At 31.4% G+C, this 13,439-nt stretch overlaps 1 protein-coding gene across 2 annotated transcripts; it reads right to left on the bottom strand.

Moving 5' to 3' along the window:
• Positions 1 to 4,614: 4,614 nt before the first annotated feature.
• LOC143068094 (actophorin-like) lies at positions 4,615 to 13,072 on the bottom strand. Of its 2 annotated transcripts, none has more exons than XM_076241863.1 (4): positions 12,991 to 13,072; positions 9,896 to 10,031; positions 7,098 to 7,227; positions 4,615 to 5,135 (listed from the first exon to the last, which is right to left on the bottom strand). In XM_076241863.1, the coding sequence occupies exons 1-4, from the start codon at positions 12,991 to 12,993 to the stop codon at positions 4,973 to 4,975; spliced, it is 432 nt and encodes a 143-aa protein (XP_076097978.1). In that variant the 5' UTR covers positions 12,994 to 13,072; the 3' UTR covers positions 4,615 to 4,972. The 2 variants fall into 2 exon arrangements, with proteins under 2 accessions (XP_076097978.1, XP_076097977.1); XM_076241862.1 differs by lacking the exon at positions 12,991 to 13,072 and adding an exon at positions 11,441 to 11,666.
• Between the last annotated feature and the right edge of the window lie 367 nt (positions 13,073 to 13,439).

Raw genomic sequence — 13,439 nt, 5'->3', positions numbered from 1 at the left:
AAATCAAAAATTGACCAAGACGATAAGACAACAAATGTTGGCTTATCGTACCCTGGATTGATTTTACTTGCAAGAGACAAGTGAAACTAAGAGGCAAGTACAGATGATCACTTTTGAAAATCAGTCTAAAAAGATTTGAGAAAATATTATTTACTAGTATATTACATGTTATATTCTATTCAAAGGGAATCAACTCTAATTGTCATGACCTTCCTTGTGTCAAATCATTCCTCTGTAGTACCATATTTCTCTTTCACAGTCATGCATTTTCCCAGGCAAGTTTAGAGCTCTTGATTTTGACACTTGATTAAGGACTTTCCGTTTTGAATTTTCATCTGGGTTCAGTATTTTTATTATCTAATTTTTCGTTCACAGTACATTATACTTATAAGTGGAGCTTGAAAAAAAACCATTGGAACGACAAATGCAATACGAGGTTTAGGACCATTGCAATTAAATAATCCAAAAAGTTGTGTCAAAGATTGCTTAGCATATTTACGCACAGGTTAGCAAAGTCTTGATGTCTTGGTTATTCCAAATGTTCTAAGTCACCTATAGAATAATTAATGTTATCAATGATATCCAATGCCTATACAAAAGTGGAGACTACTTGATACATATGAAGACACAACATCAATCCAATGTTGTTAAAACTTATATATACAAATATAAACAAATATACCAGGCTAAGTGTTGTTAACATTTCAGTCATCGGTTTCTTTCGTCTAAAAACAGTTTGACTCCCCCCCCCCCCCGGGCCAAAAAAAAAGATAAGAAGAAATGAGAGATGGAAATTTGATTGAAAAGCAGATTCGTAGTTTGTTTATCATATAATAACTATATTTATTTTTGAAACAGCATGTTCTTTCTTTCTAAAAAAAATCTTTTTATATATCCCTGATTATACATTTTCAAACTAACGATTTATCTTCAAACACATAGAATACTTTGTAAATAAAAACAAAACAAAGGAACAAAAATGTAATTTATTAAAATAATGTTATACCTTAAATCTTAGAATATACTTTATATAATGCACGATTTTGTCGGATGAATAAATAACGATGATATGAATTATTTGTTTCATTAACAACGTTTCTCTCAATTGTGTTTACATGCATTCAAAAAATTTCCTTTCATTGGTGTTGTCTATCCTGTATTTTACCGATGTGACTTATTTATGTCTTTATTTTTTTCTTCAATTCTTCTCCTTCGAGTGGATTTTCAACGCATGAATATTTTTTCAAATATTAGTAGATTGACATAGTGTTCACATTGTCAAACACGGCTGATATTTGAAGGCATCAATTTGTTGACAACACGATAATCTGTACTTATTTTCTATTACATACTTAAATTGCTCTCTGTAGGGTATACATTCCATAACAGCATTTTTGGTATAATTCTTGCTAACATTAAATATGGATTAAGAACTTCTCTTCCTTCTTTTTGTAGGATTGAAACTCGTCATATATTCCTTTGCAGATCACATTTAACGGTTTATACCCAATTCGCTATTGCAACTAAGCTTCCAACCGAACTTAGTTAGAAACACAATCTTCATTTGAGTCGAATGCGCATTAGCATTTCTCCTGAATTAGTTAGAGTTATTTTTGGGCGAACCCTGGAACATATGTAAACGTAAAGTAGTTTTAATATAAGGTTTGTGCTACAGTGACATATAGGCATTAAAAAAAGTTGATAAACAGGGGTTATAAAAAAGTTCAACGGAAGGTACCAAGACCTTGTTGATAAATATTCCGTATAAATCTTGAAAGTCATACACAATAGTATTGATGCTTAGATTCTGGGTACTAATGTTGTTTCTCATCTTGATAACGCGTTATATTATTCTTCTCTCTGTTTTTATGAATATTACTTTTGCTGTTCAGTCGGTTTTTGCGACATCAGTTTGACATCACTCTGTACTTATACATCCCTCTTTGTGTTATTGTTCTATGGTAAAATTTTGTATTCTTGTCTTTTATTTTTTCTTATGTGCCTTGTCTATATGCCTCTTAGTGATTTCTTCGCTTCATATTTTTTTTCATTGATTATGATTATAACACAATTTTTACTGTTGTTCACCTATTTTTGTCATTTTTTGCATAGCATATTGGTTTGTTTTGTTCACACAGTGTTTTTCATATAACTGAAGTTTAAGCGACTGTCATACAAGTGAGAGCTATTAAACAACCATTTTCTACATTAGAAAATGTCTTTACCAAATCAGAAATATGTCAGTCGTTGTCCATTCGTTTGATGTGTTTGAGCTTTAGATTTTGCCATTCAATTACGGACTTTTGAATTTTCCTCGGAGTTCGGTATTTTTGTTTACTTTTTGATATGAGAGATGACACTTCTGACTGAATACAATTTTGTAGAAAAAAAACCCACTTATAATAATGTATGTACAACCTAAAGCCTGTGGGATCTTCTTCTTAGATGTTCAGTTGCTACGAGTTTAAACTATATAAGATAACAAATGACCATTTTTGGTTGTCGTTTGTTTATGTGTTACCTATTTGTTTTTCGTTCATTTTTTTACATAAATAAGGCCGTTAGTTTTCTCGTTTGAATTGTTTTACATTGTCTTAACAGGGCCTTTTATAGCTGACTATGCGGTATGGGCTTTGCTCATTGTTGAAGGCCGTACGGTGATCTATAGTTGTTAATGTCTGTGTCATTTTGGTCTTTTGTGGATAGTTGTCTCATTGGCAATCATACCACATCTTTTTTATATTTATATCTTATCATTTGTAGAAATATGCAATATATGTTTTTAAAGAGTGATTTGTCTAACATATTTGCTGGTGTGATTTATGCATTCAGCATTTGTATAATTGTATAAATAGAATATACTGCGTCATAAAGGTGCACGAGGAATGTGCAATGTACACATTGATTAGTTATAACTACACACTCACTTATTACCAACATTCTCGGAATGTTTGTATGTTAACCGTTATCAGAGAAAATAATCACCAAAACTGAAAATACAGAATTGACTTTATAATTTTTGTAGTTGTTTTGCTTGACGTACATAGCCAACTTAAGTAGAAGAAACTACTTACCATTCTGAGACTAATGAGAAGACTCAAAATGCTTGGACTAGGGACTTTCCGTTTTGAAATGTTCTCGGAGTTCAGTATTTTTGTGATGTCACTTTTTTTTCACATGACATTGAGAATGAAATAAAAGACCCAAATTTTGAATGAACTCATGTGTAAAGGAAGGGAATCAGCTCCTGCACCATGACGGACACCCTTCTTATTGACGGTGCTTTTCGTTGTGCAGAAACTTATTATCCATCCGTCTAATGATAAGTAGAATGGTATGATGTCTTAACAAGACAAGGAGGACCGGGTTGTTGACTACGACTAATCGAATATATCTAAGGTATCTGTGATACAGGTATTCCTATATTCTAAACAAAAGCATGGCGTCCGTATAACAGTCAAAAACATAACTTCAAATGCATTTGCTTTAAGTTCGTGTTTCACTAGCTTCATTAAAAGCTGCAAACCTCTACCAAGGAAATAAAGAGTACATAAAACGGAAATTTTACATACAAAAAATATTTTAAATTAATATCCAATAACGCCATACGCATAATGATACAATAGAAATATGTTGACGAAGTGTTCAATACAAGCCATTAATCCAACTATAATAAATGCACAATGTATCGGTTTAGTTTAGAGCTATGTAACCCAAATGAAAAACTTTTCCCAGTTACAATTAAACCGAAAAAGGAAAAAATACAATATCCCATAACAATAAAAGAATACAATCCCTGTGGACATGACATTCAATGTTAACAAAGTTCCCACAATAAGTCGAACCTCTGGTACATCGGTTTCTGACGTTTGATTTAAAAGGGTAAATGAAAAAAGTAATCTTAAATAGGTTTTGTCGAATCATTTCAACCTTAAAAAAGAAACATTACAAATAGACAACACTAGTATACTGATGTTCTAAATTCGTCATTCATTTAAATTGTACCAACCAACAAAAATTGATATAATCTCATGAACCGCCAATGGATACTAAAGTTGTAGAATTATTATTCTGATGTCTACTTAAGGATCATGACCGCGAAAAAATATTACTATTGTGATCACTGAACGATTTTTTTTTTCTTGCTTATCGTCTAGTGGCTATGTGTCAAATTATAATTACATTCTGTAATGTAGAAACCTGTAAACTATCGACTTCTGTCTATCTTTCTCACAACACTGTCAGGAGAATTTTTTCGTGTGCGTACAGATATGTGATTGAAGCTCGTATAATGTTAACATACTTTTGCGTAATGTTTATATAAATGTATATCATAATTTCAAGTCTTCCATTTTTGTTAAATGTCAGAAATATCAAAATCAGTAGCAAACTTTCTACTTTCGTGTTAGTAGCATTCATGTCTAGTTCACTTGGATAAATTGTATCACTGAAATAGGGGTTGTTGGTAACACGACATCTTCAATATAGCTGAACGTGTAATTGCAGAATTAGGTCAGATGCTTATTGTTTTTTCGGTTGTTGATTTTTGTAATTGAGAAGAATTTGTTTGAATCTGTTAGACACAAGTAGGCATTAAAACAATGATGGCATATACAAATAACACATCAACTGTTTATTCTATTTAAACAATGTCTCGCAACAACACTTTCCATGTGAGAAGTATGTCTACAATTAGTTTTTAATTAATTTGTTCTTCTGTTTCATAAGCTGACCCGTCCAAATTCGTTACATAGTAACGACGATAGCACTCTTAGCATTCGTTATTTTGTATAAAGAATGTATCACAATTTCATAAATGCACAACTGATTTATGAATGGATACTCATGTAGGTTCTTGCTGCAATCTGTTAAACACGACCATGTATCCTCCTGAAAATCTACGACTCCCGAATGTTTCATTCTTTGTGTTTATGAAGTAATAAATGATAGATAAACAACTGATTGACATCGTTTAAACATATTTAGCAGAACATTTTTCAAAAACATGCGATAGAGCTAAGTCAGTCTCATCATTACATTGAATAACAATATGAAGACCATTGAATCTCTGTTTTAAAGCTTTAACACTAGTGCTATAAATCATCTTTTGTCTAATTGAAGCTGTATCTGGATTCCTGAAATAATAATAAAAGGAAACGTAGGTTGGTGTTACGTTAAAATAATGGCACCACAATTCAATATTGTGAAATGCACATCAAAATTATGAAATAAATTTAGGTACGTGTTACTCTGCAAGATGTTCTTTGACTATAACTGACAGGCTTCTAGAAGACAGATGGTGTTAGTCCTGGGTATGTTAATTACTGTGTTGGTCAGTAGTGAATTCTGGTATCTATGGTGAGTTTAAAATAAAATTTTGAATGGAAATGGGGAATGTGCCAAAGAGACAACAACCCGACCATAGAAAAAAAACAACAGCAGAAGGTCACCAACAGGTCTTCAATGTAGCGAGAAATTCCCGCACCCGGAGGCGTCCTTCAGCTGGCCCCTAAACAAATATATACTAGTGCAGTGATAATGAACGCCATACTAATTTCCAAATTGTACACAAGAAACTAAAATTAAAATAATACAAGACTAACAAAGGCCAGAGGCTCCTGACTTGGGACAGGCACAAAAATGCGGCGGGGTTAAAGATGTTTGTGAGATCTCAACCTCTACTTGGCTGTATGTTTCATTCTGAATGATATTGATTTGAGTTATTTTTACTTAATGGTTAAATCTTAAAGTAGGTTCACCCTCTAAAGTCGTCTTGTATATATTTTTCTTTTTATATGTTTTCTCAAAATATATCGATTTTGTTATACGTTATACTTTAAATCTTATCTGACTGTTAGATAAGAATCCTGTTCAAGAACAATGCGAAATGAAAGACTTAAAATTGTTATTTGAGCCAACATAGCAACAAATGATTATTCCTTAAATTGCTTAGAAATATATCTTATATAAAGTGAACAAACACAAGGCTCCGTGTTGAAGGCCGTACACTGACTTATAATGGTTTACTTTTATAAATATTTATTTGTATGGAGAGTTGTCTCATTGGCACTCACATCACATCTTCCTATATCTAACAACCTGTGTGTCTTGTCAAATGTAAAGGTACTGTTGGCAAATATCATTTACATTTTGCTTTTTACGTAAGTTCAATGAATACATATCTCTTCAACCTGGAATTGACCATTCTGGTATAGTTACAATATTACCATGGCTAGTTTAGAATAGGAAAAGCAGATATACCATTCCGGAGTGTCTTACATTATATTGATCGTTTTTTAAATGTACTTGTATTTTTAGTTTGACCAAAATGGTAACAGTACTTAATGGTAACTTTAATAAATAAGAACATTGACTATTCTGAAAGTGGTAACAGTACATTGACCATTATAAAATTGTAACTCACAAAAACTTATACAGTCTGCTATCGGCAAAAAGGCTGAATATGGTACTAAACTCATCGACGATATCAGGATAAATATTTTTAATTAATATCAGACGCGCATTTCGTCTACAAAAGATCATTGACGATCGATTAAAAACAAACCAGTTTAAAATGCCAAATAAAGTACGAAGTTAAAGAGTATTGAGAATTTCTAAAAGTTTAGCAAAATACAGCTAATGTAAAGTATATATTCATGAGGTAGAAAAGCCTTAATATTTCTAAAAGTCAATGTTTTGTTAACAGTAAACCTATATAATTATGAACATATCAATGATAATTCATGTCAATACAGAAGTGCTGACTACTAGGCTGGTGATACCCTCGGGGAATAAAAACTCCACCAACAGTGGCATCGACCCAGTGGTTGTAAATAAACTCGATATATATACAAAAGGCAGGGTTGATAGAGAAGCTTAAAATGTGAGTAATATAGGGTTTAACCAGAATTCTGACAAACTTGTAGGGTGTGACATGTTCATATATATGGTGATTGTATGTGTAGGAAATAACACAATGTTTACCTGCTCATGAAAGAGTCAACTTTAATTACTATTAAAAGCAGACATTTTTAAAAAAAGTTCTGCAACCTTCTTTAGCATTCAACTGTGTATATATTGTCAATACCAAAACTCACCAGATAAAAAATGCTAATTTTTCGCTATGAATATCATTACATGAAAATTTGACATCAAACAATCCATATCGACATTGCCCTTTCTTTTCAGCTTCTTTCAATTTGTTTACAAAATCTTGATATGTTTTATCTGAAATAAACAAAAAAGGTTAAAAATATCAGTTTCTGTCGTATTGTATATGGTACTTTCTAATTATGTGGGTTTTTTTTGTATAAAATTGTGAATGGAAATGGGGAATGTGTCAAAGAGAGAACAACCCGACCATAGAGCAGACAACAACAGAAGGTCACCAACAGGTCTTCAATGCATTCTTGAATTCTTGCATGTTGCCAGATCACAGCATTATCTCTAGTGGTCATGTTGAAGCTCTAATCAATACACATTTTATGTTACCAGGAATAGACTATTCAAAAACAGAGGAAGCATGGCTAATATTTGCTGCAATCGATTTGTTTTAGCGACGATTTAATTTCGCGTTATTTTTCTACTCGCGAAAGTCGCGAAAATTAATCGCCCGCGAAATTAAGTTGGTTTACAGTATACGCATAAAACATCGGTTAATGCAACAAAGTTCAACTGGGTTTTTTTAAGTATAGAAATCATTCTAAAAAGAAAATGTGGTCACAACTTTATTGAAACTTTAACCTGGTATTGTATAGACAGACGGACTGACAAACGATCAGAATACTATCAAAACTGGAGTTTAATACATGTTGGTAATTTGTCCAAAAGTTAAGAACTGTGGATATATAGCATACCACCTTCACATTAAACTGAATGCAGTTATTATTCCAACAATGAATATATAACATCTTAATATTATTCTGTATAGTTCATAATATATTGCGGTTAATACGCCATATACTGCTTTTCTACAGAAAACAATAGTTAAATGCAGCGACAGCTATATTAAATACTAGTACACGTGTTTAATGTATTCACTTCGATGATTACTTTGTTTTCCTCTGATAATTCATGACTTTCTCTCGGTTATAGTTTGTAACCCGGATTTGTTTTCTCTCAATCGATTTGGGTTTTTTTGTTCACACATGGTTGAAAATATAATGGAATTTTTGCGACTGTCATACAAGTGAGAGGTTTGGCTAGCTTAAAAATCAGGTTTGATCCACCATTTTCTACATAAGAAAATGCCTGTACCACAAGTCAGGAATATGACAGTTGTTATCCATTCGTTTGATGTGTTTGAGCTTTTAATTTTGCTATTTGATTAAGGAATTTCCTTTTTGAATTTTTCTCGGAGTTCATTTTTTAAAAATTTTTTTTTACTTTTTATGACTTTCAACACCAGTACTGTTGCCTTTGTTACGACTTATTTTTTATTTCTTCTTTTTTTTTTTACATCTCTCTGGTTTTTTTTATAATTCGAAACGTTATTAAAAAGTAAAATCACAAAAATACTGAGCTCAGAGGAAAATCTAATCGGAATGTCCATAATCACATGGCAAAATCAAATGACAATACACATCAAACACGAATGGACAAGAACTGTCAAATTATCTTATAAAGAATCATGAAACGTACGTAATGGTTTTATAACTGTTGAAACAAAAACATCCCCCATTAAAGGTTTAATTTTTCCGAAAAGTTAAGTGCAAAACGATAATAAGTTAATGTTTCATGTTTAGAATTAGCGATATACATCTGCTATTTTAAAATAAAAATTTAACAGACCTATGCCAATGTTTATTTTACTTTACATGAAAATGTTGAAATATTTCCAACACATAATATGACTGTGCACATCCATGTGCATAATGTAAAAATAGCGTCACAAAGTATGTCTAGTATTTCACCTGGCTTATGTCCAGTAACCATAACTAACACTTCGATTATTTGTCAGACCCAATTGTGTATTTACGAAAATGTGTGCTACGTCTGCCAAAACTTCAAGATCAGATGGAATGCTATGAAAATGAGTTAATAATTTCTCTTCTCTGTTATTTTTCGTACCACTGACCGATCAATAATTTAAACCCTATCTCATTCTGAAAACAAACTCCAACAGATGGTCACGGTTAGGGTAATTATCGATAATTACCGATAATAATAACAAATCCAGATCTATAACATAAATCAAAACTACAGACAAGTGCTTGATTGCTTGATTTTTGTTGCAGTAAAAGATAAATCGGATAACGGTTCTGCAAAATAGATAAATCTTCAAACAAACTCTGCCTTTACATCTACTTTTGCTTTCTCAACCAGAATCTTAATAACTGAAAAATTGACAATTAATTTTTCATTGCGATGAGTGCATTCATACGATTGCGATAGTACTAAAATCCATTATCGATCACTCGTCACTTTCTTATGGCTGTTCAAAGTTTGGCTTTCAAAAGCCGTTTGAAAAGACTGTGTTATTTGTCCAAATTAACCATGTATCCCCATTAATGTATTTTTTTCAAAGCCATGATTATGAATTAAAAAAAGTCTAAAATATGTCTTAAGAGTATATCATGGGTCATTACTCGTGGCTAGAACATCTATAATACGTGATCTTATTTATATTTTATAGGAACCAATCATCCCCAAAAATCAAGGCTTTCATTCAAGAAAACTCCTCTTGTTATGATATGGAAAAGTTCAATTAAATTAACTTTGCTTTTTCCATCATAAAGCTGAAGATAAATAACGGAAGCGGTATGGGCAATCGTAGAAGAAAAGCAAACTTAACTTTTTTTGTGGTTATTGAAGTTGAAAGTAATATAATACACATGATATACAGTAGCAGCGACCAACCAATAAACAACGTTTTACTATTGTATGTGATACTCACGTGTACCTCCTCTTTCTTCTACAACAATATTTTTTAAATCGTCTGTTATTTTGTAAATCACATAATTCCATTTATGATCACGTTTTATTTCAAAAAATACTTTTACACAGTCATCACAAACTGCCACCCCAGAAGACTGTAATAGAATAAAATAGAGATTAATATTATGTGGTAAATACATAAATGAAATATATCAATTTTTTGAACAACACAGTAACGAAAAAGAAACTCATAAAAACATCATATTTACAATTTTCATGCTTTTATCTACCTTCTCCAACATTCAAACAGTACCCGGAAAGAGTCTTAGTACTACCCTATTCGGTAGCAGTACGGAATGTCTGTTTTCATGACTATTCTACCATTTTTTTTTTCATTATCAGAGAAAACCGATCAAATATGGATGAAAGTTACACACCCGACATTAGTTTTTTTAAGTGTGGCTGGAGAATTAAATGCCTGCCAAGTTAGAGATAAATGGAATTTGATGCGACTGTCATACAAGTGAGAGGTTTAACTAGCTACAAAACCATGTTTAATCCACTTTTTTTTATACATTTGAAAATCCCTATACCAAATCAGGAATATATGACAGTTGATATCAATTTGTTTGATGTGTTTGTCTATCATGAGCTTTTGTTTTTTCCATTTAATTAGGGACTTTTCGTATAGACTTTTCCTCGCCGTTCGGTATTTTTTGATATTTTACTTTTGAATAGTCGGAATCAGTATTTTCTTTATTTAAAGATACGTTTATTGATACCTTTAATTCAATTTTTTTCGGTTCGAAAGTTAAAATGTTAGATTGTCCTTCTGTTGCTTTTTTTCATTACGTTTTTCAAGATAGTTAATAAAATCTAAGTAAAAGATAGTCATGAAAAATAAACAAAATGAATAGAATAATTACTTTACTTAGGGATCATGAACCTTTTTTGCTTTTACTTTTATCAAACGCCCTTTGATTTAACGCTAAGTTACTGTTTTAGAAATTATTTTAAAATTAGATTCTTTTCGCTCAGATTTTAGAAGGGAAACGCGTGCTATACAACAGGAGAAATATTGATATCTACGCACAGATATCTAGCATACATATTTTGATCAGACAGTCTCATTAGTTTTCATAATAAATTTTAGAAATGCTATTGACTATCAATGAATAAATTGGTCATATGATATAATATTCTGACGAGAAGAAAAGGTGTCAGAATGTTCTATACGGTGAATAGAATATAAAAACACGGACATACTTCCAGGTGTCTTAATCTATACAAATAAATACATACATGTGCATTCTAGAAGTACATGCAAGTGCCAATTCAAAAGATCGATCTTGGCATCAGATAAAATCTCTATACATACTCTAGATATCAATACATATAGCAGAAGACAATTGGCCTCCATTACTACGTATACCGTTGTATAGTAGAGCACTTACAGATAAAATAAATAAACATCGATGTATTGATGTAAAACAATAATAGAACCATGATAACATGTATGATATTACTTTTACTTATACGAAAAGGAATAAATAATTATACTTACAGGTCCGGCGTTATTGAAATTGATATATCGTGTATCTCCCATTATTAATAAGACAAGTTACTTTATTCGTTATATTGCTAAATAGTTTACATTCCGTAGCAAAGTCTGAAAGTTTATTAGAAACATATCACCACTAGAGATATTTATAATACTATTGAGTAACAAGGCAGCGCACTTTCGTTAATTTCTGACTCACAAAAGATTTTTTTCTCTGTTTCATGTGTGTATGCATACGTCATACATATTATATATATGATAAGAAATACCAGAATGATTGTCTAATATAATTATAATATAATTACTATAGGCAAGGTGGTAGTTATTCTGGTACATGGTAAATTTATACGTAATTACAGGTTGATAATGTACAACAAGTACAGTTTTAGATGAAGGAAAATCAAAAGAAGAGAATAATATTCACTGGTGGATAAATATGCAGTGATTCAGGGTTTTATATAAAAATAGGAAGGTTGTATGATTGCCAATGAGACAAATATGATCAATTATAGGTCATGCCTTAAACAATGAGAAAATTTCATTGTGTATAGTCGGTTACAAAAGGCACAGACATGGAAAACGTGAAATTGTTGAAACATAAAACTAACAGTCAAATTTATACAATACAATTTACGAAAAGAAATATGACAGAAATTAACCAACGACAATCATTGAATAACAGGCACCTGGATTGGGACAGGCACATAAACAATACGATGAAACCAAGCAATTACCCCCCCCCCCCCCCAAAAAAAAAAAAAAAAAAAAAATTAAACTTAAGAAAAGTTGCACAACACATTTTTCGGTTTGTTAAAAGAAAATCCGGTTTACTCAGTGACTTTTCAAAATTCATCAAAACAAATATAAATTATCAATTTATTAAATAAACTAATTTAAAAGGACAATTTATAGTTTGAAGTAAGGAATTGTTAGTTTCTATATTTAAAGATCATGCGTTGACCTGTAGATGGGCATTTTTCGTTAATTCATTTTGATGGTTAACTGTGTCGCTGAACCTTTATCTAAGAGACTATTATGTATAAGTATGTGGTAAGACATATTTATTATATTAATGATCATTAATGAATCAAAATCTTACATCTCCTTTTTCTTGAAATAAACTGAAATTGTTCTTAATGGCTGCGTAATGGCAACTGAAATATTTCGACCATCAGAAGTAATTATGTAATTATGTATCATAAATATGCAGTAATAATCCGGACAACTTGAATGTTTTTAATTATTTTCAGATGGAGTTACGTAGTAGTCTACCACATACATATCCTGAAATAAATCAACATTTCCGAAATGATTCAGTTAACACTATTGCAACTGCAAATTATGTTCGTCAAAATGAGAAAAAAAACACGTTTGGACCGCCTCTGTGCATGTTTTCTGTGCAACCATCGGAGGTAAACGTTGAAGTTGGTTGGTTAAACCAATTCGCCAGGTAACAAATGAAAAATTCCAAGACACAAACAGAGTAATTCCGGTTGCTATTAGTTCCTAGCCATTGTGATCCACATCGATAAAAAGAAGAACATTTAACTTACCATTTTCCTGGAATGTTACAACTCGATCCTTTACATTGAAAAACGTTTTTATACTGAACGAGGAACGTCATGAGAATGCCATAATTACAGGATAATAACGGTCATTTGACCATCGTAATTACCAAATGTTAACAATTAGTTACATGAAAGATGTTTAACCTTTGGTCAATGATATGATAAGTATTTGGATGTGGAGGGTCTTTATTGTCTTCTTCATATTTCATTATATATATTTACTATGTTCCCTCAAAGAAACATGAATCATATTTTAAGGTGGAACATCACTTTATAGTTCCTCATACAGAGTTGTCCTGTAATTTGCAAAAATGTAGATTGTATTACTATTATGTAAGTATGTAAGGATTTGTTTTATAATATGCTGTTAAAACATAAAAAAAAATTGAATAACTTGTTTTCTACACTGTAGCTACAAGTAAAAAATTGAAGTT

The sequence above is a fragment of the Mytilus galloprovincialis genome, chromosome 3 (assembly GCF_965363235.1).
Source record: "Mytilus galloprovincialis chromosome 3, xbMytGall1.hap1.1, whole genome shotgun sequence".
Taxonomy (NCBI): domain Eukaryota; kingdom Metazoa; phylum Mollusca; class Bivalvia; order Mytilida; family Mytilidae; genus Mytilus; species Mytilus galloprovincialis.
Note: the sequence above shows the minus strand (reverse complement) of the source record. Positions and strands in the feature narration are given on the sequence as shown.

Coding starts and splice junctions, on each gene's coding strand:
- LOC143068094 (XM_076241862.1), bottom strand. CDS start 11,482: ATGGGAGATACACGATATATCAATTTCAATAACGCCGGACCT. Junction 7,228..9,895: donor AGAAGAAAGAGGAGGTACAC/GTGAGTATCACA, acceptor TGTTTATTTCAG/ATAAAACATATCAAGATTTT. Junction 5,136..7,097: donor AAATTAGCATTTTTTATCTG/GTGAGTTTTGGT, acceptor TTATTATTTCAG/GAATCCAGATACAGCTTCAA.